This window comes from Pleurodeles waltl, chromosome 1_1 (genome assembly GCF_031143425.1).
Source record: "Pleurodeles waltl isolate 20211129_DDA chromosome 1_1, aPleWal1.hap1.20221129, whole genome shotgun sequence".
Classification (NCBI taxonomy): domain Eukaryota; kingdom Metazoa; phylum Chordata; class Amphibia; order Caudata; family Salamandridae; genus Pleurodeles; species Pleurodeles waltl.
The window spans coordinates 297,253,454-297,278,983 of record NC_090436.1 but is presented as its reverse complement, the minus strand read 5'-3'; the positions used below and the strand labels follow the sequence as shown (position 1 = coordinate 297,278,983).

The window sequence follows — 25,530 nt, the reverse complement described above, 5'->3', positions numbered from 1 at the left end:
TGCCTATGTATCTCCTGCATGGAGTAACGAGATGGGGAGGGGTGGAAGGTTTGGGAAGTGGAAGGGGGTTGAGTGCTCGAAAAAAGCACAATGTAAATAAAGGGAGGATCCACACAGTTATAACTTTGTGGGTGTTCACAAACATTTACGAAACATTTTCAACACACATCTGCACTTTTAATCAACACCGCTATGATTCAGGGGTAATGTGACAAAGTACACCTCCCACATTCTACATCAATGTAGCAGAAGAATAGATTTTGCATACAAAACTATTTTTCATGCAAATGATAAGGAAACATATATATTTTCAAAATGAATGTAATTTCCCAACCATACGCATATAAATTCTCCAAAATGCAGAAACTCAAAAATTGAATGTTGGGAGAAACGGTTATACCCCAGAATTGTAGGTCAACAGCATGCATGTCCATGAGTAAGTTCCTAAGCATAAAACAACCTTACATGTATGAATGAAAATGTAATCAATTAGAAATTCTATATTTTTCAATGTGTAGGCGTATTTGTCATATCAAGGGCTCCATGATGATTTGTGAATTAACTCTTCAGACTTCTGTCAGCATAGTTGCTCCTTAGATTACACTGCAAAACACCTTTAGAACTGATGAACATTGAAGACAGGTCCAGAGGTTGTGGGGAAGTGGTTTGTCCCTGAGGCTCAGATTAGGAGGCCTGCATATTAGCCCTTGGAGTCACTCTGGGGTCCTGGGTTCAAGATGAAGTGCAGGTCAAGTTCTCCTTCCCCAAGCAAGAGGGCAGTATATCAGCACAGCTGGTCAGCAGTTTCTTGTAGAGCAGCAGTCCAGCAGAAGAACAGTCCTTGTAGCAGCACAGCAGTCCTTCCTGGCAGAGTATCCACAAGTCCAGAAGAGCAATGAGTTGGTGGTGTCAGAGGTCCAGTATTTATACTCAGTTGTGCCTTTGAAGTGGGGAGACTTCAAAGAAAGGTCTTTGAAGTGCACAGAGGTCCTCCTTTCCTGTCCTGGCTCCATACTCATCACAGGGGGGTATGGAGCCCTTTGTATAGGGACAGGACACTGCCTATTCAGGTGTAAATGTCAACCCCTCCCCTCCCATCCTTGCCAGGATGGCCCATCAGGCAATGGATGGCCCGTCTGTCACACCTAAGCTCCCTTTGTGTGTGGCTCACTAGAGGGAATCCACAAGCCCACCTGACATTCCATTCCAGATGTGTATTAGAGACAGGCAACAGGCACCAAATGCCCAAAGTAAGAAAATTGCAACTTTCTAAAAGTGGCATTTTCATAACTGCAATTTAAGATCCAACTTCAAAATAAATTGTGTTGTTAAATTGTTAGTCCAGAAGCACTGAAGCTGACAAATTTATCTCTTCCAGATTATGAATTACATTTATAAGATGTATTAAGGTAATCCCAATGTTATTCTATGGGAGAGTTAGGCCTTGGCGTAGTGAAAAACAACTTTGGGCATTTTTCAGTACCAGGACATGTAAAACTTAAAAGTACATGCCCTGCCTTTTAAATACATTGCACCTTGCCTGCTGGGTTACCAAGGGCTTACCTTAGGGGTCACATATGCATAAAAAGGGCAAGGCTTGGGTCTGGCAAAAGGGTTATTTGGCCAGGTCGACAAGGCAGTGCAAAACTGCGCACACAGGCTCTGCAATGACAGGCCTGAGACATGGTTAGAGGGCTACTTAAGTGGGTGGCACAATTAGTGCTGTAGGCCAACAAGTAGCATTTAATGTAAATGCCCTGGGCACATGTAGTGCACTTTACTAGTGACTTATAAGTAAATTAAACATGCCAATTGTGGTTAAGCCAATGTGACCATGACTGTAGGGGAGACAGCACAAGCACTTTAGTTTCCATCGTTCTTCTCTTGGTTCGCTCATGCTTAGACACATGCAATGCCCTTTATCTTGACCTCTGACAGTATAAAATTGGAAAGTTACAATTAATACAGAAAGTGTCTGCCAGACCTCTTCTTGGTCTCCCCCTTCAAGCTCTAATTTTAACCTCCTTAAATAGATTCCCTGGCTTGCGATAGCTAAAGGGACCACGTTCAAGTGTGCACCTGTTAAAAAGCCATTTATTGTCTCATCACTCTGACTTTCCCATCTTTTAGCTTTCCATAAAATTCATAAACTGAATAATGGAGGCCACTCCTTCTTGTACACAGTAGCTAAGATCTGAAACTTTCTGTCTATTTATCTGAGGCTGACCTTCTACCACCTTTCATTTAGAAAGGCCCACAAAACCTTTGTGTATTTACAGAATATAATTTTCTCCATATGCATTCTCTGCTGCATGTTACCACCAGGTTGGATATCCTTTAAGATATTTGCATGCTTTGCAAAACTCTAGCATAAATACATAAAAAATTGGATTATGTTTGGTATACAACAAGTACTAAGAAAGGAATTATCTAAAATTAATGGTTTAGGATAGAGCAAATAATCCTACCTGAGATTCCATGTGCAAGATGTACTTAAAACTCCGGGGGATCCTCTGCAAATCATTCCATACAATTATTTGGGATATTGAGATCTACTGCATGTGCTACCAGCAACCAAGGTGGAGGGAAGGTCCTCTGTTATACTGAACTATTGAACAACAGATCATCTGGATATCAGAGGAGGAGTGGAAGTCACAGAAACTTTCCCAGTATTGATATGCCACAAGCAACTGGCCAAGGTCTGGCATTTAGTTACTAAACTCAACAATCGGCTCCAAAAAACTACCAAAAGAAAGGGCCCAACTAGAATCCATTGCTCAAGCCGACAAGGTCAATCACAAGCTTAAGGAATGACAGTAATTGCCAAGTTCAAAGGATTATCCATTAACAATGATGAAAGGCATCAAACCTCCATTCTAAGACATCTATCCACTAGCAAATAGATGTAAAAAATGTCACACACACACCCACAGCGGAAAGGTAAACCACATAGCATAACTGCAGCATCCCAGATGCCTGAATTTCAGAAAAAAAATCAGAAGAACATCATATATTGCTAAATACCACTAAAAAAGGGTGGATGGGATAAAGAAATGCAGATGTGGACATTATGGACCTTGAGCATTATTGGTGCACACTATGACTACTTGCCAAAAAATGGTACAAAATGTTTGGAATAGGCAAGTGAAGTGCAATAATTAGAAATACCATTCTAACGTCTTGTCTTTGCCTAATGAATAAGTGCAATGTGACCCATAACAAGTCAGGAGCATGAACTGTCAAATGTCATTCCTCTTATAGACACCAGTGATACAGTCCTCTATCTTCTTTAGACCCAGAAGAAAAGCAAATGGTTAAGAAAAATATTATGCCGATCGACTCTAGGCCTCAGCTGGAGTCAGAAACAAGTATACTAAAAACTCCTCACAGACGTTTGAGTGAAAAACACAGTGATTGAGCATTGGCCTTAAAACCATCTGCCTCATGCTTCTATCACCATTCTAACAGCTGTGGGAGGAGAAAAGGTCTAGTGACTCCAGCTGTTGCTTTTGGAGACTGAGGACCTAGGTTCATATCCTGGCCTCGGGGCTACAGTTAACATCATGTGATTTTGCGCAGTCACTTAATCTCCCTTTACCTAAACATGTCTAAAATATATTTGTGTAATCTTACTTGATGGACACAATCGTAGATCGTCTTCCAACCACTCATTTAATGTACAGCACTCTGGTGCTTCACAGCTAGGTTTGTGGTATATGAGAAACTGGGACACTAGTTGGCAGGTGTTTGCACCCTGTCCAAATAGGTGCCTTAACTCTAACCAGGATACGGAAGACACACAGTTCAAAGAACCCTTGCTCACACCCTTAGTAGCTTGGCATGAGCAGCCAATCTCATCTCAAAGGCAATGTGTAAAGTATTTGTACTTACACAGACAGTAACATCGAAAACACCACAAAAGTACTCCACACCAGTTTAGAAAAATAGTCGATATTTTCTCAGTAAAACAAGACCAAAATGACAAAAATCCAACATACACAAGCAAAGGTATCACTTTTAAAAGATTAAATGTAATTGTAGTTCCTCAAAATCAATGAAGCACTTGACTGAGGCAAGGTACCTGAGATGCATCTAAAACAAAGATGATGCAGCCGCAGGGGAGGTGATACGTTGAAAGAGTCAGAGATGCGTTGGTTTCTTGCTGTTGCAGGGGAGGTGATGCATCAGCTCCTTACTGCTAGGCAGGAGAGGTGATGTGTTGGTTCCTTACTAACACAGGGGAGGTATGCGTTGTTTGTGGCACGAAACATCGCTTCCATGGAAAGACAAGCCATGATGCGTCAATCTCACAGTGATGAAGCAAGCGCTGCATCAGAGTCAGGGCAGTGAATCAGACTTCGGTGATGTGGTGCTCGAAACTCATGCAGTGGAGGTTGTTCTAACACTGTGATGGAAAGCTGGGTCCTGCGTTAAAAACTGTGGTCAATGCATCAAGCAGGGACCACACTCCGGTGTGGGCAGCGGCGATGTGTCGAATCCTTACAGCGATGTGTCTGTTCAGAATGACGCTATGAGTCGATTTTCTTCTTGTAGCACCAAAAACCTCCTTCAAGGGCCCAGTACTGGACTTGGCACCACTTGGCAGGGCTTTCAGCAGAGGAGCACAGGTGCTGGCAGATGAACTCATTAAGATGTTCCTGAGTCTTCTTAATAGGAGGCAAGCTCAACTCAAGCCCTTGGAGAACCTTGGAAAGCAGGTTGTAGAAAGCAAAGTCCAGTCCTTTCACTCCCATTAGAAGCAGCAAGCAGCAGACCAGCACAACAAAGCAATAGACAGAGTGGCAGTCCCTCCTACAGCATCTAGTTCTTCTTCCTGACAGAATGCCCTCAGTTCAGAAGTGTTCTAACTACGTGGTGTCAGAGGTCCAGTACTTATACCCATTTCTCTTTGAAGTAGGCACACTTCAATGAGAAGGCTTTGTAGTGCACAGGACCATGCCTTTCCCTGCCCTAGCCCCAGACACACTCCAGGGGTTTGGAGACTGCTTTGTGCTTTCAGCTGCAAGTGCCAGCTCCTCCCACCACTCTAGCTCAGGAAGACCCATCAGCCTGGATATGGGCCCACTAGTAGCATTTGATTTACAGGCCCTGGGCACATTAGGTGCACTATAGTAGGGACGTTCTAGTAAATCAATTATGCCAAACATGGATAAACCAATCACCAATACATTTTAGACAGGATTGGTTAGCAGTGGTAAAGTGCCCAGAGTCCTACCGCCAACCAAAACAAGTCAGACAAATAGAAAAAGAAGAAGGCAAAACATTTGGGGATAACCCTGCAAAAAGGTCCAGGCCCATCAAGTACCAATACATGCATATATACAACGGTTTAGGGAACTGTCCCCCAAAGATGCACTGCAGGGGTAAAGTGGCCCCACTGATGGCAGAACCAAGACAAAGCCAGCGTTCTTACCTTTCACAAAAGCCTGAAAAATATTTAATTCCACAGTTTTGCCTATTGCACCTGCTTCTGCTAGACTTTGCTATAAAATGACACACAAATCAACTAAGTAAATGGCTTGTGGAACAAGAATTTGAGGTGATAAAATGCAGAAAAATGCAGAATAGATTGGTAATAGATTAAGCATATAACAGGCTTAATAATAATAGCAGTGGTGACACCCAGTTAAAATCTTCACTAAGAGAGAAAATGAAAGCAACCACAACCCATTACGAAAGTGACCCGAAGTACTAGGAATTCCAGCGACAACGACAAGATACAGACCGTAGGAATGATCATGTATTCAGCCCTCTCCATAGTTCCACAAGTCAATCAATGTACCAGAGCCGTATTACACATCATGAGGACACTCAGCCACATCGTCCCTCATGTTGGATTCCCATGGAAGGTCTAGGAAAATACTTTACTCATCACATCTGGACTATGCCAATGGACTATACAATGGCTTATAAACATCTACTATAAGTGATGTTAAATGATTCAAAATGCAGCAGAAAGACAACTTCTGCACCTTAAAGTTTTTCAACCACATCTTATCAGCTATGAAGGCTCTGCACTGACTGCTTGTTACCGGAAAGCCCATCTCTAAACTATTATGCACAGTACACAAGACAAAAAATGGGAAAGGAAATATATTTTAGTTGATTTAACTCAACAAATGCTCCCAGAAACAGATGCTAGGCTCCCATTTTGCCCCAAATCTAATTGTCTTTTGTAAAAAAAACAGTAGCCCACCCCTTTCCATCCAAATGACCTAATTATGGAACTCTCAGGCAAGATGGACTACCATAAATCAGCTAGAAGTTAGATGGATGCTGAGAATGTGGATATTCAACACTTGAACCCAGAAATATAAAACAGAGTAAGAATTTCACTATCAGCAGCAAATGGGGACTTAGTGTAACACTGAAATACTAGAGGGATCACATGCTCCTGACCATGACCTAAAAACGAGTGTGTCCTATTTCAACACATCTAACATATTGATGAAGACATATCTCCAGGTTACACCAGGAAACGAGGATAGAGTCCTGCTTATATCACTCACATCTAAACAGAGCAAAACGGCACCATTGAAGTTCGGACAACTCACGTAATCAAAGGGATACAGCCCTGTAAATACAAATAAAAGAAACAAGGAAAGCGCCTTCTTGCACCCCTTAGCATGACAGCATGTGAGCTTGCATCTAAACATGCATGAATTGCACAACAGGCTTATTTCACATCCCTACTAACTAAAACCATGTCAGGCAATACCTGCTTCTGTCCCAAACTGATTAGTCTTCCAAACTGAATCCTACTGAACTCTTCCCACCAGACTTGTTGACCTAGGCTGTAAAGGCATGACCCACAATAGAATAAAACGTTTTCATCCATTCCCTTTATTCACAGAGATACAGGTAAACTGCAGATTAATACATAACTAAAGCATCTGCATCAATAACAACAATTGATAACTAACTTTCCTCTAGTATAGAAATTGCATGCAGTTAATCGGTACACCAATTCTAATCACGTTGCATAATATGGAACAAAATGCAACACCTGCAGCTGACACTACAAACTGTGGACCTCATTTACAAGAGGCCTGCACTGCTGGAGGGTCACTTTTTATGAAGCTGCGGAGCTCAGGCCTCTCAATCATATCTATGAGGCTTTGCATGGCCTGATAGATGTGGAGTAAGGCAAGGCAGTGCAAAGTACTGCATTGCCTTAGTCAAGGAGGCATTACATGGGCATGCAACACCCATGGATTTTGACGCATTTCTAGATTTACAATGATCTGTAAACCTGAGAATGTGTCATAACTGTGCACCTCACCTGGTGAGGTGTAATGAGGAGAAATAACTTTATTTCTCCTTGTTTTTCCTCTTTCTATGTGTGCTGCATTCTCAAATGACTGTGTGCAGGAAGGTGTCCCTTCATGCACAAAATCAATTCTGCTAAGAGTGCAGGCCCCCTTCCACCAGGTGGAAGGGTGCCTCCGTTGTTGTGAGGCACCAATTTGTGCACCTGCGCAGGCAGAAGGAACGGGAACTCACCATATTTTATTAACACAGCACATTCCTGGCCTTTCCTTTTCACACAGAGCAGCGCAGCAAGGTGACTTGCTGCGCTGCCCTGGGGCAAAAACTTGTAAATGAGGCCCTTATTCCGGGTACTGCAGAGTTTTGAAATACTTCAACAGTTTGCCTGTGAGGCAATAATCGCAATTTAAATATACAGAACAACTTTTTGTGTCTGCAGTAGCAAGAAAAGAGGAGCTGCAGAAGAAGCATTTATTGGTTCTTCTGACTTTTGACTGGTGTTTGAGACTTTTCTCAATGGTTCATATTCTTGCGAATGGTTCATATAGAGTATTGCCTTTTTCTGCTAAATAAAGAAACCATTATGTTCTGGCCTAAAAGATTAATGAAATAGGCAGTTTAAGTAGGGATATGTGTATTTGCATGCCTTATCTGCCTAGGAATAGAAATAAAACATTGATGTCTAAAACGCTGCATAGTTTATTTATATCATGGGTGTGCTTTTTGCAAGGGATGTGTTGTGAAAATCAGGAAGACACATACACATATTTACTAACACATTTCCGTATGATCCAGAATGGAAAAACCCTTTAAAACATCATCACACAGTGCTTAATTACGTAATCCTGTCCTTTATTTCAGACGCCTGAAAAGGGGACGTGTTCCTACAGTAGATTTAAAAAGAACATTGTGAAGAGGCTCACATCAACGATACCTGTTGCAAGTAGTCCTATAGCCACGAGATGGCAGCAGATCGACACGAGAAACTTTGTTCATTTCGAACATACAATGATGGAAAATCTGACTTTCAGTTCATCGTCCTCTTTCGAAGAGGATCTGTTTAAAACCCCAGACCATGCCACAACAATTGCAGGTAAGTGAGCCTCCACCTCGAGTGATCTTTCAGGCTACTCATGGGCCAGACAATCAGTACCATTTACTGCTATAAAACAATGTTTATGCAACCTTCATATAAATCAACGACTGTTTAAATCGATATAAACAGTGCTGGAAATGGAAAATATTTCATCCAGGATCCCATAAATTGGGGGATCAAGTGTTGGCAGCAGATAAATTGTAGAGTCAAAAGGGGCAGAATCTTGAGGAGAAAAGTCTGATATTTTTCTACATTAACTTTTTTTTTAAACTCTGGCCCATATTTATACTTTTTTGATGCAAAACTGGGCAAACACAGTTTTGCATGAAAAAGTATAGCGCCGGCTGGCATGATTCCAGCGCACTAGCCGGGTGCCAAATTTATGGAATCCTGCAGGCCAGCGCAAAGGGTGGGCTAGTGTAAAAAAAATGACGTTAGCTGGGTGGGGGTGGCGGTATGGGAGAAGGGGGTTTTGCACCCAAAAATGACGATAGGTTGGTTAGAGGCAAAAAAAATGCCTTTAACCAGCCTAGCGTCATTTTCTGACGCAAAATCATGCATACCACATGACTCCTGTCTTATAGAAGGCAGGAGTCATGCTCACCACCCCAGTGGCCAGCACATGGGACAAGGGTCTCCTGGGCATGGCCATTTCACCCAGTGCCACATAGGGGGTCCCATTTCAGGGCCCCCAATGGCACTTTAACCTTTTTTTTTTTTTAAATACTTACATGGGATGGGGTCCCCCATCCTCCGGTGTCCCTCTGGTGGGGTTGGGGGTGTTCATGGGGCTTGAAGAGGGCACCTGTGGACCCATTCCATGGTGTCTGACCTGGGTTGACCAGGCATTAAATAATGGTGCAAAGCAAGCGTTGCACCCTTATCTGGCCCCTCCTACCACCCGTGAGTCATTTTAGCATGGGGGATAAATATCGGGCTATGGAGATAACACAATTTTTTAGATGGGAATGCCTACCTTGCATCTCATTGACGCAAGGTAGGTTCACGCATCTAAAAAATGGTGCAAACTCCAATATTTTGACGTTAGACGTGTCTAACGCCAAGATATAAATATGGAGTTAAGTTTGCGCCGCAATTGCGTAAAACAAATTACGTAAATGCGGTGCAAAAAAAGTATAAATATGGGCCTCTGTCCCCAAACAAATTGGCAACAATAACTAATGTGACAGTAAATCCTAATTGGTCTCAAACAAATTGCTTTTTAAAATATCTATGCTGTTAAGGCATCTTCTGTAGAGATTCTTTTTTATATAGCAATTTAAGCAAACTCATGGTTATTTCACTTTCTGGAGAGATCTGTGTACAGTCACAGGCTAGACACTTGATAAAATAGAATAGAGGGTTGAAGTGCTTGTTGCAAAATAGAGAGTATAACACACAGGGCACATATTTGTATTTTACACACATCGCCCTGCGAGTTAATGCCATTATGGCAGAGATTCTTCTGTTACTTGCAGGTCAGAAGTTACACTCCTTGACATATAAATTAATGAGTTGTGAACGGGCAACAAGCAGCTGCATGCACCCTTCAGGGCGCAAGTTTAGAACTGTTTGTGGTTTTCTCTCACTCTTTCCTTTTTCTGAGGTTCCGAAAAATGATTACTTTGAGTAATGACAAAGATCTATTAATAAATGCTACATAAATGGTTTTAGTCATATGGACTGATACAGCTGATATTCGTACAGTGCATACATATCGCTTGCATGGAGAGCTTGCAAAAGCCAAAACCTGCCTTGAAATCATTATTTCTCTTAAGTGTTTGTGAAGTGACAAAAAGCTGCTGGCCGGATTTCTCATGTACTTGTGTTGCCTTTGAGGGCAGCGAAAGCATTTAAGCGTGATATACTATGCCATGCATAGCCACCTTGCATGGCTCTGCATTGGATAGTTAAACTGGGGTAACACAAGGCAGTGGAAATCGCTGTCTTACATTACTCGGCCCTGGAAAGGGGATCTATAGTTGGAGCAGGGCGTTCCCACACATCCACCCATGGTTTTTGGTGCAATTTCAGATTTACTACCACTAGTAAACCTGGAAATACATCAAAACTATACGCCTTCTCGGGGGAGGCATATCGAGGAGAAATATGATTATTTGTCCTCATTGTTTTCTTTTTTTTACATGTGCTGCATCCTGCAACACACATAGAAAGAGGGAACAGCTTCAGAGGATTGTTTTTGTGTGGGAAGGTGGCCCTTTCTGCTCAAAAACAATCCTGCCTGCAACGCAGACACCCTGGCGCCATAGTGAAAATTTGCCAGTGTTGGCGCTTGGCAGCCACTAGTGCACAGCAAGTTATCTTGTTGCATTGTGTTGCACCAAATATAAGTAAAAACTGCCTCTCAATACCTTTGTTTTCTTGATGGCAATGGCTTCAAGGTATTATGCTCTAGTTGGCTCCCAGCTAGGATGAGACTTGCACAAAAGGAGTTTTGATGACCTGTTAAGATGGGCATTTATGATGATCCAACTGGATCTTTAAATAAGAGACCTTCCCCCACTGCTGCATGCTGCTCTGAACAAAAAGCATGCAGGGTGTGGGCGCATCTGTCTGTGTCCCAGTGTCAGCAAATTGCGCTTGGGACACAGCAACATTTCATTGGAGTCAGCACAGATCCTAAACCTGGCTCAGTAATAAGTACTGGATCCAGAATCTAACTGCATCCATCTCTGTTCCACCACTGGATGTGAACATGCTTAAGAAGACCAAGGAGTTTAATCATCCCTGTCCAGCGGCTTAGCATGGGTTCATGTGCCCAGTGCAAGCAAGGAAAATGTACCTACCTAAATGCTGCTTGTTTGGTAAAAGGCAGTCATAATTAGAGTGGAGTGAGCCTCTCAAACCCCAGTGCCATAGTGCTACTCCATCCAGCACATCATTAGAGCTACGCCACAGCCCCCAAGAAATGTCTGAAATTTTGGCCTTTCTAGGGACCTCGACTGCGGGCAGATTTTCCATACTCTCCTTATGCAAAGTGGATGCTTGCTCGAATTTCACTGGGGCTAAACAGCAATTGAAACGAGAAATGATCCCAGCACTTTCTATGAGGGTATTCACAAAGGCATTTTGGAGTACTTAAAGTAGCACAGCTGTAGTACTTTTTTAAGTACTCATAGGCATTTGAGAATTGCCTCCAAAACATCTCAAATTGAAAGAAAATGGGAATATTTAGGAAATATCAAAATACATCTCAAAAGGACTGTGCTCTTATTGCACTATTACTAATAAGAAGTTGGACGTAATGGGGCCAATTCACAAAGGCAGGTAGGAATATGTAAAATACCATTCCAGTAATACTACTTCTCCACTCATAAATGCTTTAGTGACTAAGTCCCACAGTGTTTGTTTGCTTGATGACCATCTTTAACACCCTTTGTTATTTTTATTTTAGGTAGTTGGCTCCCTAACTGGGAGTTAGTGTGAGGTCAGAGAAACTAGCTTTATAGTTTCTTGCTGTTATTCTGCTCAGTAAGATACACTCTCCACTGACACGTTTTCTACGAGACAACAATCAGAAGGCATTACACTCTCTCAGGTTCCCCGGAACAAGCAAACAATGTTCAGCATAACGTGAACAAAATGTGTGAAGAATTGCAGAAATTGCAGAGAGATGTGTTGCATCCTGTTTTCAGTTTAGACAAGGAGGGTTGCATATTCTTTCTGGGTTCGACCAGCATGTAACATTCATTTTGAATGTGACCTTCAGCTGGATGGTCCGACCAGCATTTTGCAGTCATTGAAATAAATTGACCTACGCTGACCTGGAAGAGGACTGACTGCCTTCCATGTTCTGAAATCCCAGTCTTCGTGGGGGATATCTCACTGCCTTCTGTGATCTGCTGGTGCAGAGTTTGCTCAGAATAATAAAGAGTTTACTGAGCATGGTATTTTGGCTCCCCACTGGTAAACACGTTTGTTTTTTCGAAACAAACCCCGGACCAGAACTCTGTTTCTGAAAAACAAACAAATCAAATGACACTGGTAGTTTTCTTTTAAAGTGTGGAATCATTTCTGTTGTTTCCTCTTTGGGACTACCATTCACTTTTACATGTACACCACTCCAGACCTGCTTTCAAAAACTACATGGCAACAGATATTGGGAACCAACAGATTCATTTGTAAAAATAATAAATGCAGGATCCCACAGTTTTTCGTAGGAGCATGACGAATTCTACTGTGACCAAATACTAAGGATACCTAGTGTTGATTCCACCTCATACCTATTTCTTCTACCTCACAGCACTTGCTAACTCTTTATCTCCCCCTTACAGGTCCTTTTACGTTCCTGTTTTTTCACTTTGTCAGTCATTTCCCGTTTTTCTCTTCCTCCGTTCTCTCTTTTCTGCTTCTCCCTCTTGTTCTTGGTCATTGTCTGATGAAAAAGAATAAGTCCCCGAAGGGTACCTTTCTTTGACCTCTTTTCATACCCTAAATATTTCCTGTAAAAGACTATTCAGAAAGAATCAGTTAGAGTTTATGATTGTATTGATTGCCCAGATTCTGAGTAATAGTGAGTTACTCTATCGCTGTAACCATCTGCAACCACTAGCACAAATTAAACACTTGGCCACCACAGGTGACTGTTCTGTTTGGCACATAAACAACATGACATCTCATCTATTTTTGTCACACTGTATTAAAAAAAAAAAAACCCTAAAGGGCCTAATCGCAGAAGCCTCTGATAAAATCAGTACTAGGTGTGCCATTACTCTAATCATCAATGAATGACATCTCGGTCAGCAATTATTCCTGGCTGGTATAATAGGGAAACATGGAGCAAATCCATTTTGCACCTAGGGACATATTTGTTCAGAAATCATGCAGTGCAGCACAGCAAGTCACCTTGTTGCGCTGCATGATAGGGAAAGGGCAGGAATGCACCATACTTAATATTGTGCTGCACATTCCTGTCTTTTCAGACAATGTGCTGTCTAGTGCCAACGCAGGAACCTGTGCACTAAGGGTGCCTGCATTATAAGCAGAATTGTTTTTGTGCAGGAAAGTACACCTTCCTGCACAAAAACCATCCTGAGAGACATTTTCCTCTTTCTATGTGTGCTGCAGAATGCAGCACACATAGAGGAAGTAGCAATGAGAAATAAGGTATTTCTCCTGGTTACGTCTCACCTGGGGAGGCATAGGATTTTGACGCATTCTCAGCTCTACCAGTAATTGTAAATCTGAGAATGTGCCAAAATCCATGGGTGGATGTGTAGAAACACCCACTCTGCACCCATGTAACATATTCCCAGGTCAGAGTAACGCAACACAGCGTTTTGTGCTGCGTTGCTATACTCTAGATTTATCAGCCCAGGCAAGCCACGCAAGGTGGCCTTGCGCGGCTTGATAAATAAAGCTTAAGAGTTGCGTCTCTCTTGCGCCCTGTTGCATGGCGCAAGAGTGATGCAACTCTTTTATATATTTGGCCCCAGGTTTGCTGCTTGCTTTACAGAGAATAGAGGCAGGTTTTGTTCCCAAGTTCATACTTCTTGAAGTTTATCACTGCTGCAAAAAAGGGGTGAATGATTTATGCAAAATGTTGCTAATTATATAAGAGGAAACAGAGCAGACGAATTTGGGGCACTTTTTTAAAATGAAAAACGGGACTACGATTTGGGAAATTGAGGCGTTCTTGCTTCCATGTTGCGGATGCAGGAAACAGTTTCCAAAAGCTGTTGGTTCCTCAAATCTGCGTTTTGTGAGGACAAACTGTGCATTTGTCTTTGCAGAATTAGAGTACATGGAATCTTACTTTGCAAAATGCATTTACGAAGATGGAAACACTGGCGTGACGGGTTTTCCGCATTTGTTAATGCAGAAGAAAGTGTGAAAATAAGTATATTACTGTGGCACACTGCAGGAGTAAGAGAACACCCACAAACTTGTAACTTAGTGTGTGTTCACACAGCAGCTCCTGGTAGCTTCACACCCTCAAACTGCAAACACTCTGCAAAGGAAGGAGTGCACCTTTCCACGATGTGAATTGTGGGAACAACTACGTATTAGGAGTAGTATGCAGACCCATGTGTAAGGAGCAACATCTTGTGTGACTTTAATAGAAGAGGTGTACCCAGCTATACATTTTTCATGGAGATGATTGGCGAATTGCATTTTGTGCAATACACTGTTGTAATTAGATAACGTTTATTCCATTCTGTGTTATTACTGTGAAACCAATGTGTTTGATATGGCATCTATTGTCTCGTCTATCCCTTTCCAGCTCCCTTATCCCAGTTCACCACTTCCCCAGAGACATTGGAATATTCCAAAGACTGAGTTAGAACGCTTGACAGGTGAAGTGGAAGGCGGCTTGGGGAGTCCTGAGGTGATAAGTGAAATTAAGCTACTGTCCTTCTCACTTCCGTTTCCAGAGTGATTTCTTCATACACATATTTCGCTCACCCCTTGCGATATTTTCCCCAGGTGAAAAACAGGAAAACCTGAAAAGGGCACATACACTTTTCTGCCTGACATGATTTACTCAAGGAGAAATTTCTACCTAGTGGAAATTCTAGGGGGCATATTTACAAGAAAGTGGTGCATCAGTCCTGATGCCTTACTTTTCTTGTGTTGCCCTGCGCCCCCCCTAACAACACCCTGTGTGCACCATATTTACAATACGACACAACATGGCACAGGATAATAGTGGCGCTTTGTAGGATTAGCGGCAAAAAATATGGAGCTAATCGTGCAAAGTCAAGGGAGGGCCATTGAAAACTATGGCTGTGTCACTTTAACACCTGCCTCAGGCAGGCATTAAAAATTACACTAAAAATGGCACAGTGAAAGCTTGTAAATTTCACTGCGCCATTTTTACGGGCCTCCCAGCATGGGAACGCCCTCCATGCATACATTATGCCTGGCACAGGTGTAACGTGACACAAGGGTTTACAAAGTGGCACAATTCTTGCACTGCACCACTTTGTAAATATGGCGAAGGGAATGACCTCCTTAACACCACAATAGCGTAAAAAAATGACGGTGTGACGCAAGGGGTTTGTAAATATGTCCCTAAATGTATAGGTTAGCAGGAATACTCCTGGGAGTTTTTAAAATCCAAACTTGTGAGTAAATCTACAGGAGTACAGTTCAGACCTGTTTCACTTGAGCCTTACGAATCAGGGGCCAGATGTAGCAAGGCATTAGCGCCTCGCAAATGGTGAAAAACGCCGTTTGCGAGGAGCTAATGCCCTCACGCGATGCAGAAACACATTTTGCGAGTCGGAACAGACTCGCAAAATGTGTTTCCGACTCGCAAATAGGAAGGGGTGTTCCCTTCCTATTCGCGATTCACACCGCGATGTAGAGTTGATTTGTGACCGCGAAAGCGGTCGCAAATCAACTCGCAGTTACCATCCACTTGAAGTGGATGGTAACTCATTCGCAAACGGGAAGGGGTCCCCATGGGACCCCTTCCCCTTTGTGAATGATCACAAAATTATTTATTCAGAGCAGGCAGTGGTCCTATGGACCACTGCCTACTCTGAAAAAAACCGAAACAAAAGGTTTCGGTATTTTTTTCTATTTGCAGCTCGTTTTCTACCTACATCTGGCTCAGAGTCCGTTTGACAATCAATATAAAACGAATTCACAATTTGTTTTAACTCCCTATATTAAATATGCCGGAAACCTGTAACTGACAGGAGCCTGTGAACTGGATTTGCGATTAATTTGTCATTGCATTTTGAGACCACTCAGCCTTTCTTTTCATTTTTATATCTCATTGAAACGTCAGTATTGTTATAGGTGCCCCCTGTCCCCTTTAGACACTTATCAGCATGTGATTTCCAAAAAAGCATAATAACGGTTGCACTGACACCCACCTACACACCTGATGATTTATTTCATGCCTGTGACTCAGCCCTCTTCGGTTTTAGGGATGGCCCTCTAATGTGTAGCGGCAGTATTAGGCTGACCTCAAAACGTTGGCCCGTCAAAGGCTGACTTTCATGTGCGCTTGTGACCTTTTTAGTTCGGTTCATGTTTTTTGTTCTCACAGTTACAAGGGTTGGCACTCCCCCTAAACCTTTTCCCAACCACGCTTTTCTCACCTTCTTCCCCTGTCTAATCTATGTGCCAAGATGTGAGCGGCACCGACAACTTTTATCATGATACATACCAAATAAAACTGTGGCTGTAATCTTCTTTTGAGTTCTTCATTGAGGTTGTTTTATTGCATTTGATAAGGAGTGATGGCGAAAAATGTTCCATAAGTAATATTTTTAATTTTATATACACGGTATGAGTAAAATGCTAATCATATTTTACAGCAACTTCAGAAATGCCCTTTTCTGCCTGTGCTAGTGGCGTGTCAAACCCTGTTAGGTTCACAGGTCGGCGAACCTCCCACGTCAACTATACTCAAGCGCGAAGCCAGTTCAGACACCATCTGCTGAGCAAACAGGTATTAAACATATTTATTTCATTTATGAATGGTGGCAGTAACAAAGTAACGCTTACTATAAATACACAATATATGTATGTCTGTAAAAATAATTTGTCACCTTCTTTAAAGTAACCTTCCTGGCCAAGTTGAAATACTTGAAATATTCTGAGCTTTGCCTGGGACTTTGTGGGGGGAGGGATATCATACGTTTACCTTTGGCCATCGAACTTAGATAGCTGTTTGTGTATGTGATGAGGACTACCTTGATTTCTAAGTACCATTTTTACAGTCACTTATAAAATAAAGATTTATAAATAAGTCTTGACAAACACATATACAGGTTTATCAGCTTCAGCACAAATGTACTTCCACTAGGGATTTTGAATATGTAGTAGGCCTGTCCTGTGGTGACTTAAACCTCGTTACCAGGATGATGTGCACACGAAGAAACGGTTAGCCATTTAGGGGCATATTTAAGAACCCCTAGCTCCACTGGCGCATCACTTTACCTGACTCTCTAGTGGCGCTAACCTCTGCTCCATATTTACTAGGAGGTGTAACTCCACTTTGTAAATATGGGCCCCTCCGACGCAGTTTTCTGTGTCAGAGGGTCATGCAATGGGTCTTGCTGTGGGCGTGCCATTGCATTTTGAAGCTGCCTCAGATTTACGAGATTTTGTAAAACTGAGGCAGCGGCAAAATCTAATGCCACCCCAGGGAAGGCATTAGCAAGGCGCAACAAGGAGGAATGCTTTTATTCCTCCTCGTTTTTTGCTCTTTCTATGCGAGCTGCATTCTACAGCACACATAGAAAGAGCAAAATGCCAGAAATGACTGTTTATGTGCAGGAAGGTGTCCCTTCCTGCAAATAAACAATCATTTCAAAATGACACTTTGGCACTTCTGCATTCTGCAGCACACACAGAAGTGCCAAATCGCTATTAGTGATTGTTTATGTGCAGGAAGGGTCACCTTCCCGCACATAAACAATGAAACCCCTCAACGCAGACATCCTTGCACAATGGTGCAAGGATGCCTGCTTTGGCACAGGCAGCTTAATTGAGCACCAGAACAGGGGACAACACGGGTGCGTCATATTCAGTTAAAAACAGAGCATCCTTGCGTTGTGAAATGACGGAGCGTGACGCTGCCAATTTTGGCACAGTTTCGCACCTTGTCATTTTCTTTCAAATATGGACCTAAATGAGAGGTATAAGAGGGCAGAGGAAGACATACGAGCTACACACCTACGTAGAGGTGAAAAAGGGCGTAGAAAAGCAGATATCTTTAGCGGGTTTGTGCTGGCTAGGCACATTTTCCTACAATTAGGGTACAGGAACATTATTTTTAGTTGTGAATTAGAAATAGTTTTAATAGTGTTGTCAGTCTCATGTTGTCAATAAAATTCATAATTAAAAAATATGTTCAGTCAATAGGTCTGCCAATCTGCACTGTTTTACGTTTTTTATTTGCAAAAGTATCTTATAAGTATTACAGGCCTAAAAGTAATAAAATGCTGCTGTGGGGTGCATACCTTTATGGAAAAAAGTCAAAATGGCCCATCATAAAAATGAATTAAAAAAAACATTAAAGCAGAAATTAAAACAGATATTAGCCCAACAGCCCTAAGAGGAATGGCTCACCTAAGCAAAATGCTCACTCACAGTGAAGAAAGCCTATGGCTGAAATGAGCTGACCCATTGCCTCGTGCTGTAAGATGTGGTGGGAGAAAGCAAAATGAGAATGACACTGAGAGGGCCCTTGTATGTATGAACAAAAGCCCTTGTATGTATATGTTGGACTTTTTCCCTTATACAGGGTCATCCCCAGTCTTTTTGCCTCCTTCCTCCTGTTTTTCTGACCTCTCGCTGTTGGCTCTAGGACTCTGAGCACTTTATCACTGCTGACCAGTGCTAAAGTGCAGGTGCACTCCCATCTAAAGTTGGTATGATTGGCTTATACCTAATCGGCATATTTAATTTACCTATAAGTCCCTTATACAGTGGCATCTCTATACTCAGGGCCTGTAAATTAAATACTACTAGTGGGCCTGCAGCGCTGCTTGCGCCACCCACTGAAGTAGACTTTCAAATCTGTCTCAGGCCTGCTAGCGCAGGGCCTGTGTGCGCAGTTTTCTGTCACAGGGACCTGGCATCTAAATTTACTTGCCAGGCCCAGAACTCCCCTTTTACTACATGTAAGTCACCCCTAAGGTATGCCCTAGCTATCCCTATGGGCAGGGTGCTATGTATGTAGAAGGCAGGACATGTGCCAGGTTGCGTGGCCTGTCCTGGTAGTGACAAACAGCCTAACTAGTGTCTCACTGCTGTGAGTGCTGCCTCCTCATAGGATTGCATTAGAAATGCCCTGCTGTATGAGTAGGTGGTATTGTCTGATTTATGAGGGGTAGAGTAGGCATGTTTGGTATGGTTCTGATGGTGATAATAAATGCTGCTTACTGGTGTAGGTGTATTGTTATTACTATCACAGAAATGCCACTTCTAGTAAGTGAGCATTTATCTGTGCGTATGACTCTGGTGTTTTGCAGCTTGACTCCAATCCACGTCTGGGCAGAGTGACAGTTGGGGCTTTGTGCATACTTTTCAGACAGCCTGTACACAGGAAGGGTGGAGGTGTCACAGAGGTGCATCTGCATACTGAATAGTCTTCCTGGGCTGAGAGAAGGGAGGGGCGGGTCACACCTGCATTTGTAAAGGCTGTGCCCTGGCCTCACACAATAGGGTCATTTACCCCCAACTGATGTTTGGAGCCTGTGCTGGAGGAGCGAGGGGGCACTCCCAGAACCAGTTGGAACTGGTTGGAACCTCCTCTCCCTTCCTTTGTAAAGACAATGTAAAAATAATTATAAATACAGGGGAATATTCCCCACAATTTGAACATTCTTGGGATCTGAAACTGGACACAGGACGCTGCTGAATGAACTCACCAGGAAACCACCTTGGACTGCTGCTGCTGTGCTAACCTGTGACCTGCCTGGTCACTAGGCGGAACTGCCATCATCTGCACCCCTTGTGCTGGTCTGTAGCTGGACCCACCAGCCCTGTGCTCCTTTCTGCATTTATTGTTCCCAGGAGCAGGGTGCCGTGGCCCCTGACCCATGCAACTGTTTAGAGTACGAGGAGTGCTCCAGCGTCATGGGATTCCGAGTGTGGCACTTGGAGAGTGCCTTGCTTTATGTTTGGCCCGAGCGCTTTGAAAAACGCTGTTTTGTCATCATCGGGATCACCGCCGCAACCCGGGCTTCAGAGTGGTTTTAGCGCTTTGGAAAGCGCTCTTTTTGATGTTCCGAATCACTGCCGCAGCCCGGGCATCCGATATTTACAGAGTGCAAGCATTGCGCAGTCTTCAGTGCCCCCGGGGTACGGTCCGCTCCTTGGACCGCCCCGGGGCACCAGCCGCCTCCAAACCTTGAGAGATCACTGCGGTGGCTCGGGAAGCTGGAAGAACACTTGCGCACCGCATCGGGTGTGGGCGAGTGTCTGCTCGGGCCCCAGGAGGGGCCCGATCTTCTTGTGGCTTCACGGCACGACCATGGGAAGGCGCGGGGAGTGCCCCCTGGCCTCTGTGTTAGGATCAGGACGCTCCTTTTCTGCTGTTAGGTAAAACGGGCATTATTGTGGACTCCCGCCCTTGGTGGAAGGGCCAGTGGAGGCCTGGGGGCCCCCAGAGATCGTGGGTCCCCAGAGGGGCCAGTCATTAAACCAGAGGGGGTGCGTGGTGCCCCCCTCCTGCCCTAAGTTGTTTTTGCTGGCTTTGCCCCCCTCGTGAGGGCCGGTCGAGGCCCGGGGGGCCCCCAGTAATCACAGTCCCCAGAGGGGCCCATCTATAAAATAGAGGAGGTGCATGTCGCCCTCCTCTGACCCCAGTGGATAAGGGAGGCCCCCGTTTTGCTCATAGGAGCACCGGGGGGCCTATTGTTCACCTTCTAGGCGCTGGAGGTGCCCTCATCCAACCAGGTACTGTTTAAAAGACCAATATAGTTGCAATCCAAAGTTCTTTCTACAGACTTTTATTGATTCATTTATTACCTACCTGCTTTTGATGTTTTTATATATGTGTATGCAAATATTCCTGTTAGGGGCATGACATGCTAATATGTTTTTCTAACTTGCCATATGGTTTCTAATGTTCCTACTATGGGCGTTTTATGATATTCCTATGACAAGTGCTTTAGTGTAATAACGTGTTTCCTGACTACTGCTTATGATGCAGAATATTGAGTAACCTGTGTGTTATTTGTGACTACTGCTAGTTTGCAGAGTAACTAATGTGTAACGTTCTGACAACTGCTAAGGTAGCAGGATACAGTACAATACAGTATATTTTCATATAATCTGGTGTTGTGTTTCCTTTGTGGTGGGGATATTGCGTCACATGTGTTGTGTGTGTTGTGCAAATGCTTTACACATTGCCTCCGGGTTAAGCCTGACTGCTCGTGCCAAGCTACCAAGGGGTTGAGCAGGGGTTATCTTGGACGTGTAACTCCCTTGCCCTGACTAGAGTGGGTGGGTTCTGCCTGGCTGAGGTGCATACCCTAGCCAACCAGAAACCCCATTTCTAACATTGGTCGTCAGCGGTGAGGATAGGACTTGCGCTTGCACAATACCATTGTGACTCATTATTTCACTACAAGGATTGCGTTTAGACCATCACACGTTTGGCTTCTCTTAACTTTCTCTCTTTGGTGATTTTTCCTGTTTTCAGTTCTCACGCTTGGGTATTGTGGTTGTCACATTTGAGTTATTTTTCAAGATGGGGCTTACCTTTGATTTAGAGGAGCTGGCATTCTTTACACGCAGGAGGAATTAGAGGGGTTTTGTAGAGAGAGAGGGCTGCCTATAGAAGGGGACCTCAGGAGATCTCTGAATTTCTTTGAAAGGTTTGTGACATATACCCAGGGAGGGAGTGTGCTTAGGGGGTACCCAGAGAATCCTGAGTGTAGCAAGGGTTCCCAATGGGAGGGCTCCCAGACCTCATCCCTAGAGGGTGGTAGAGAGACTGATCCGGAGGGTGAGAATGACCAGGTGGAGGCACCAGTTGACAGGGAAGGCCCCAGTGATAGGGAGTCCCTTGCTGGGGCCAGTGTAAGAAGCAGGGCTACCTCTCATTCCTTGATGCCTGATGAGTTACGAGATAGGCGGGAAGAGAGGGACCTGAAGTTGCAGTTAGCGCGTCTGGCTGTTGAGGAGAGAAGGGCTGAGGTAGAGAAGGCCTTAGTACAGGAGAGGATGGCAGAGGCAGAGAGGGCCTTTGGCAGAGAAAGACTTGCTCTAGAGCGCAGTCTGAAGGTTCTGGACTCACCAGCGCTGCAGGTGGAGTCCACTGGTGGCAGCAATGTAGAGTGTTGTAGCAAAGATGTTCCTCACATAACCATAGATCTGGTACCTAGGTTCCAAGAGGGGGGGTGACATACGTCAGTGGTTAAAGGAATATGAGAGGGCTCTGGTAGAGCTCAGGATCCCTGAGAAGGATTGGGGAACTGGCCTAGGGAGCTTTATTCCTCAGGAGGGAAGGGATGCCCTACTGACTCTAGAAGAGAGTGACAGGGAGGGGTACTCCACTGTAAAGAACGCACTGATTGTGAAGTATGGTTTTTCCCCTGAGGAATACAGGAAAAGGTTTAGGGGTGGTAAGAAACTGTCCCACCAGTCTTGGGAGGAGTTTGTGGAGGATTGCTGCATTGCACTAGATGGATGGGTGAAGGGTAGCACAGTAAACAATTTTGAAGGGCTGTTTAATCTGATTGTCAGAGAGCACCTGCTTCGTTTTTGTTTTTCAGAGTTACGCCAACACTTGTCAGCGTGTGAGCTCTCTGACCCCAGAGAGCTTGCAAAGGAGGCGGACCTCTGGTTGCGTACCAGAGGGTCTGGTGTGGCATTAGGGGGTGTTCCTAAGGAGAGTGGTCTAGGTGTTTCCCAACCAGTTGTGGTGGGAAAGGCTTGTGTCCCAGGTAGGTCCCAGTGTAATGAGAGGGGTTCGGGATCCCATGGCTTGTCTCAGAGGGAGTGGGGGTGGGCTGTGTCCCAGGATGTCCGAGACCCGGTCTTATAGATTGGTTGGTTCCATGAGTGGACGCCAGGATGGGAGCCTAGCCTGCACCGTAGGGCCAGCTGCTCAGAGGGATCCCACTTTGCTAGTAGAACTTGGGCGGGTGGCTGGTGATAGCGTTCCGCCGGTTCTGTTGTCTGGTAGTCTCAGTCCAGAGTGGAGGAGGTGGAAATCCAGGCGTAGGGTTGAGAGGGGGCTGCGGGCCCCAGTGGAGAACCTGGTGGGTCAGGGGTCAGCTCTGAAAGCAGAGCCCCCCAGGAATGACCTTGGTGAGACCATTTCTGGGTTGGGGGGAATCCAGACTCTGACAGATGGGCAGAGGTCAGGAGACCCGCGCCAACCAGACTCTTGGGTGGCCCTTGGGGAATGCGTTTCCCATTTGGGGGGTAGGTGTGCCCCCCAGGAAGTCCTGGTGCACCAGGCAATGGTTCAACCGCAGGGTGGTGACTCTGGGTTGGATGATCAGGTTCAGGGGGTAAACTCTGACCTGATGGGGTGTAGGTGTGCTCCCAAGGAAGTCCTGATGCGCCAGGCAGTGGTTCAACCGCAGGGTGGTGACTTTGGGTTGGCTGGTCAGGTTCAGGGGGAATACTCTGATCTGGTATGGGGTAGGTGTGCTCCTAAGGAAGTCCTGGTTCGCTGGGCAATGGTCCAGTCTGAGGGTGTTGACTCTGGACTGGGTAGAAAGGTTCAGGGGGTAAACTCTGACCTGGTTGGGGGGGCGGGTAGTGTGCTCACACCCCGTGTGAAACTTCTGGTGGCTTCCCCCGAGGTGGGGAGACACAGGACTCTGGAAGTGGGGTTCAGGGAGGGGGAAGCCCGCCCCGGACCCGGTGCAACCCAAGGGTGTTGTCCCTAGGTTGAGTGGTCAGTCACCAGGTAGTGATCCTGGGCTGGCGAGAGAGTTGTGCAAGGCTGCTGTACCCAGCACCCTGGCAAGTGTGGATTCTGGTGATACCCCTCCTAGGAGAGGAGGGCGGGATCCTAGAAAGAGCGGTAGAGGGATGAGAGCCTCAACTCTAGCCCCTGTAGAGCCTATGGGTGCGGACCCTAGGTTGGTGGATCTGTGGCAGGGTAGAGCCCCTGAACTGATTGGAAGTGGAGTGGAGACAGGTTGCTTTGCACCTGGGGCTACTGCCCCGCACTCGTTATGGTTTCAGAGACCAGAGGCTCCTAGATGGCCTTGTGCCTTGTTCTGGCATTGGCAGCTAGAGAACCCCGTGGGTTGGTCTAGGCTGCCTGGGAAGCATTGACAGAGAGATCCCAGTGGAGTCGGGAAGGCGTAGAACTGGAACATGCCCCTGCTGTTGTGGGCCTGGGTCCTTGTTCTATTGCCTCAATCAGGGAAGTACATCAAGGTACTGATTGTTCTCTCCTGGCTTTTGGCTAGTAGGGGGTTGTGTTGGACTTTTTCCCTTATGCAGGGTCATCCCCAGTCTTTTTGCCTCCTCCCTCCTGTTTTTCTGACCTCTCGCTGTTGGCTCTAGGACTCTAAGCACTTTATCACTGCTGACCAGTGCTAAAGTGCAGGTGCTCTCCCATCTAAAGTTGGGATGATTGGCTTATACCTAATCAGCATATTTAATTTACCTATAAGTCCCTTGTACAGTGGTATCTCTATACCCAGGGCCTGCAAATTAAATACTACTAGTGGGCCTGCAGCGCTGCTTGCGCCACCCACTGAAGTAGACTTTCAAACTTGTCTCAAGCCTGCTAGCGCAGGGCATGTGTGCGCAGTTTTCTGCCACAGGGACCTAGCATCTAAATTTACTTGCCAGGCCCAGATCTCCCCTTTTACTAAATGTAAGTCACCCCTAAGGTACGCCCTAGCTAGCCCTATGGGCAGGTTGCTATGTATGTAGAAGGCAGGACATGTGCCAGGTTGCGTGGCCTGTCCTGGTAGTGACAAACAGCCTAACTAGTGTCTCACTGCTGTGAGTGCTGCCTCCTCATAGGATGCATTAGAAACGCCCTGCTGTATGTGTAGGTGGTATTGTCTGATTTATGAGGGGTAGAGTAGGCATGTTTGGTATGGTTGTGATGGTGGTAATAAATGCTGCTTACTGGTGTAGGTGTATTTTTTATTACTATCACAGAAATGCCACTTCTAGAAAGTGAGCATTTATCTGTGCTTATGACTCTGGTGTTTTGCAGCTTGACTTCAATCCACGTCTGTGCAGAGTGACAGTTGGGGCTTTGTGCATACTTTTTAGACAGACTACTGCTTATGTTATGTTATGCAACTGTTTAGAGCACGAGGAGTGCTCCAGCGTCGTGGGATTCCGAGTGTGGCACTTGGAGAGTGCCTTGCTTTATGTTTGGCCCGAGCGCTTTGAAAAGCATTGTTTTGTCATCACCGGAATCACCGCCGCAACCCGGGCTTCAGAGTGGCTTTGGTGCTTTGAAAAGCGCTCTTTTTGATGTCCTGAATCACCGCCGCAGCCCTGGCGTCCGATATTTACAGAGTGCGAGCATCGCCAAGTCTTCAGTGCCCCCAGGGTACGGTCCACTCCTTGGAGTGCCCCTGGGGCACCAGCCGCCTCTGATCCTTGAGAGATCACTGCGGCGGGTCGGGAAGCTGGAAGAACACTCGCGGCACCCAGGAGGGGTCCGATCTTCTTGTGGCTTCACGGCAGGACCAGGGGAAGGCACAGGGAGTGCCCCC

The 25,530-nt window shown here is 45.0% G+C and overlaps 1 protein-coding gene across 1 annotated transcript in view; it reads left to right on the top strand.

Moving 5' to 3' along the window:
- The window catches only part of CDC20B (cell division cycle 20B), a 221,578-nt gene that overhangs the window by 54,192 nt on the left and 141,856 nt on the right, over positions 1–25,530 (top strand). Inside the window, exons 3-4 of the mRNA XM_069222003.1 lie at positions 8,152–8,383; positions 16,681–16,814. Coding sequence (XP_069078104.1) covers positions 8,152–8,383; positions 16,681–16,814 — 366 coding nt within the window. The remainder of the gene's footprint in view (positions 1–8,151; positions 8,384–16,680; positions 16,815–25,530) is intronic.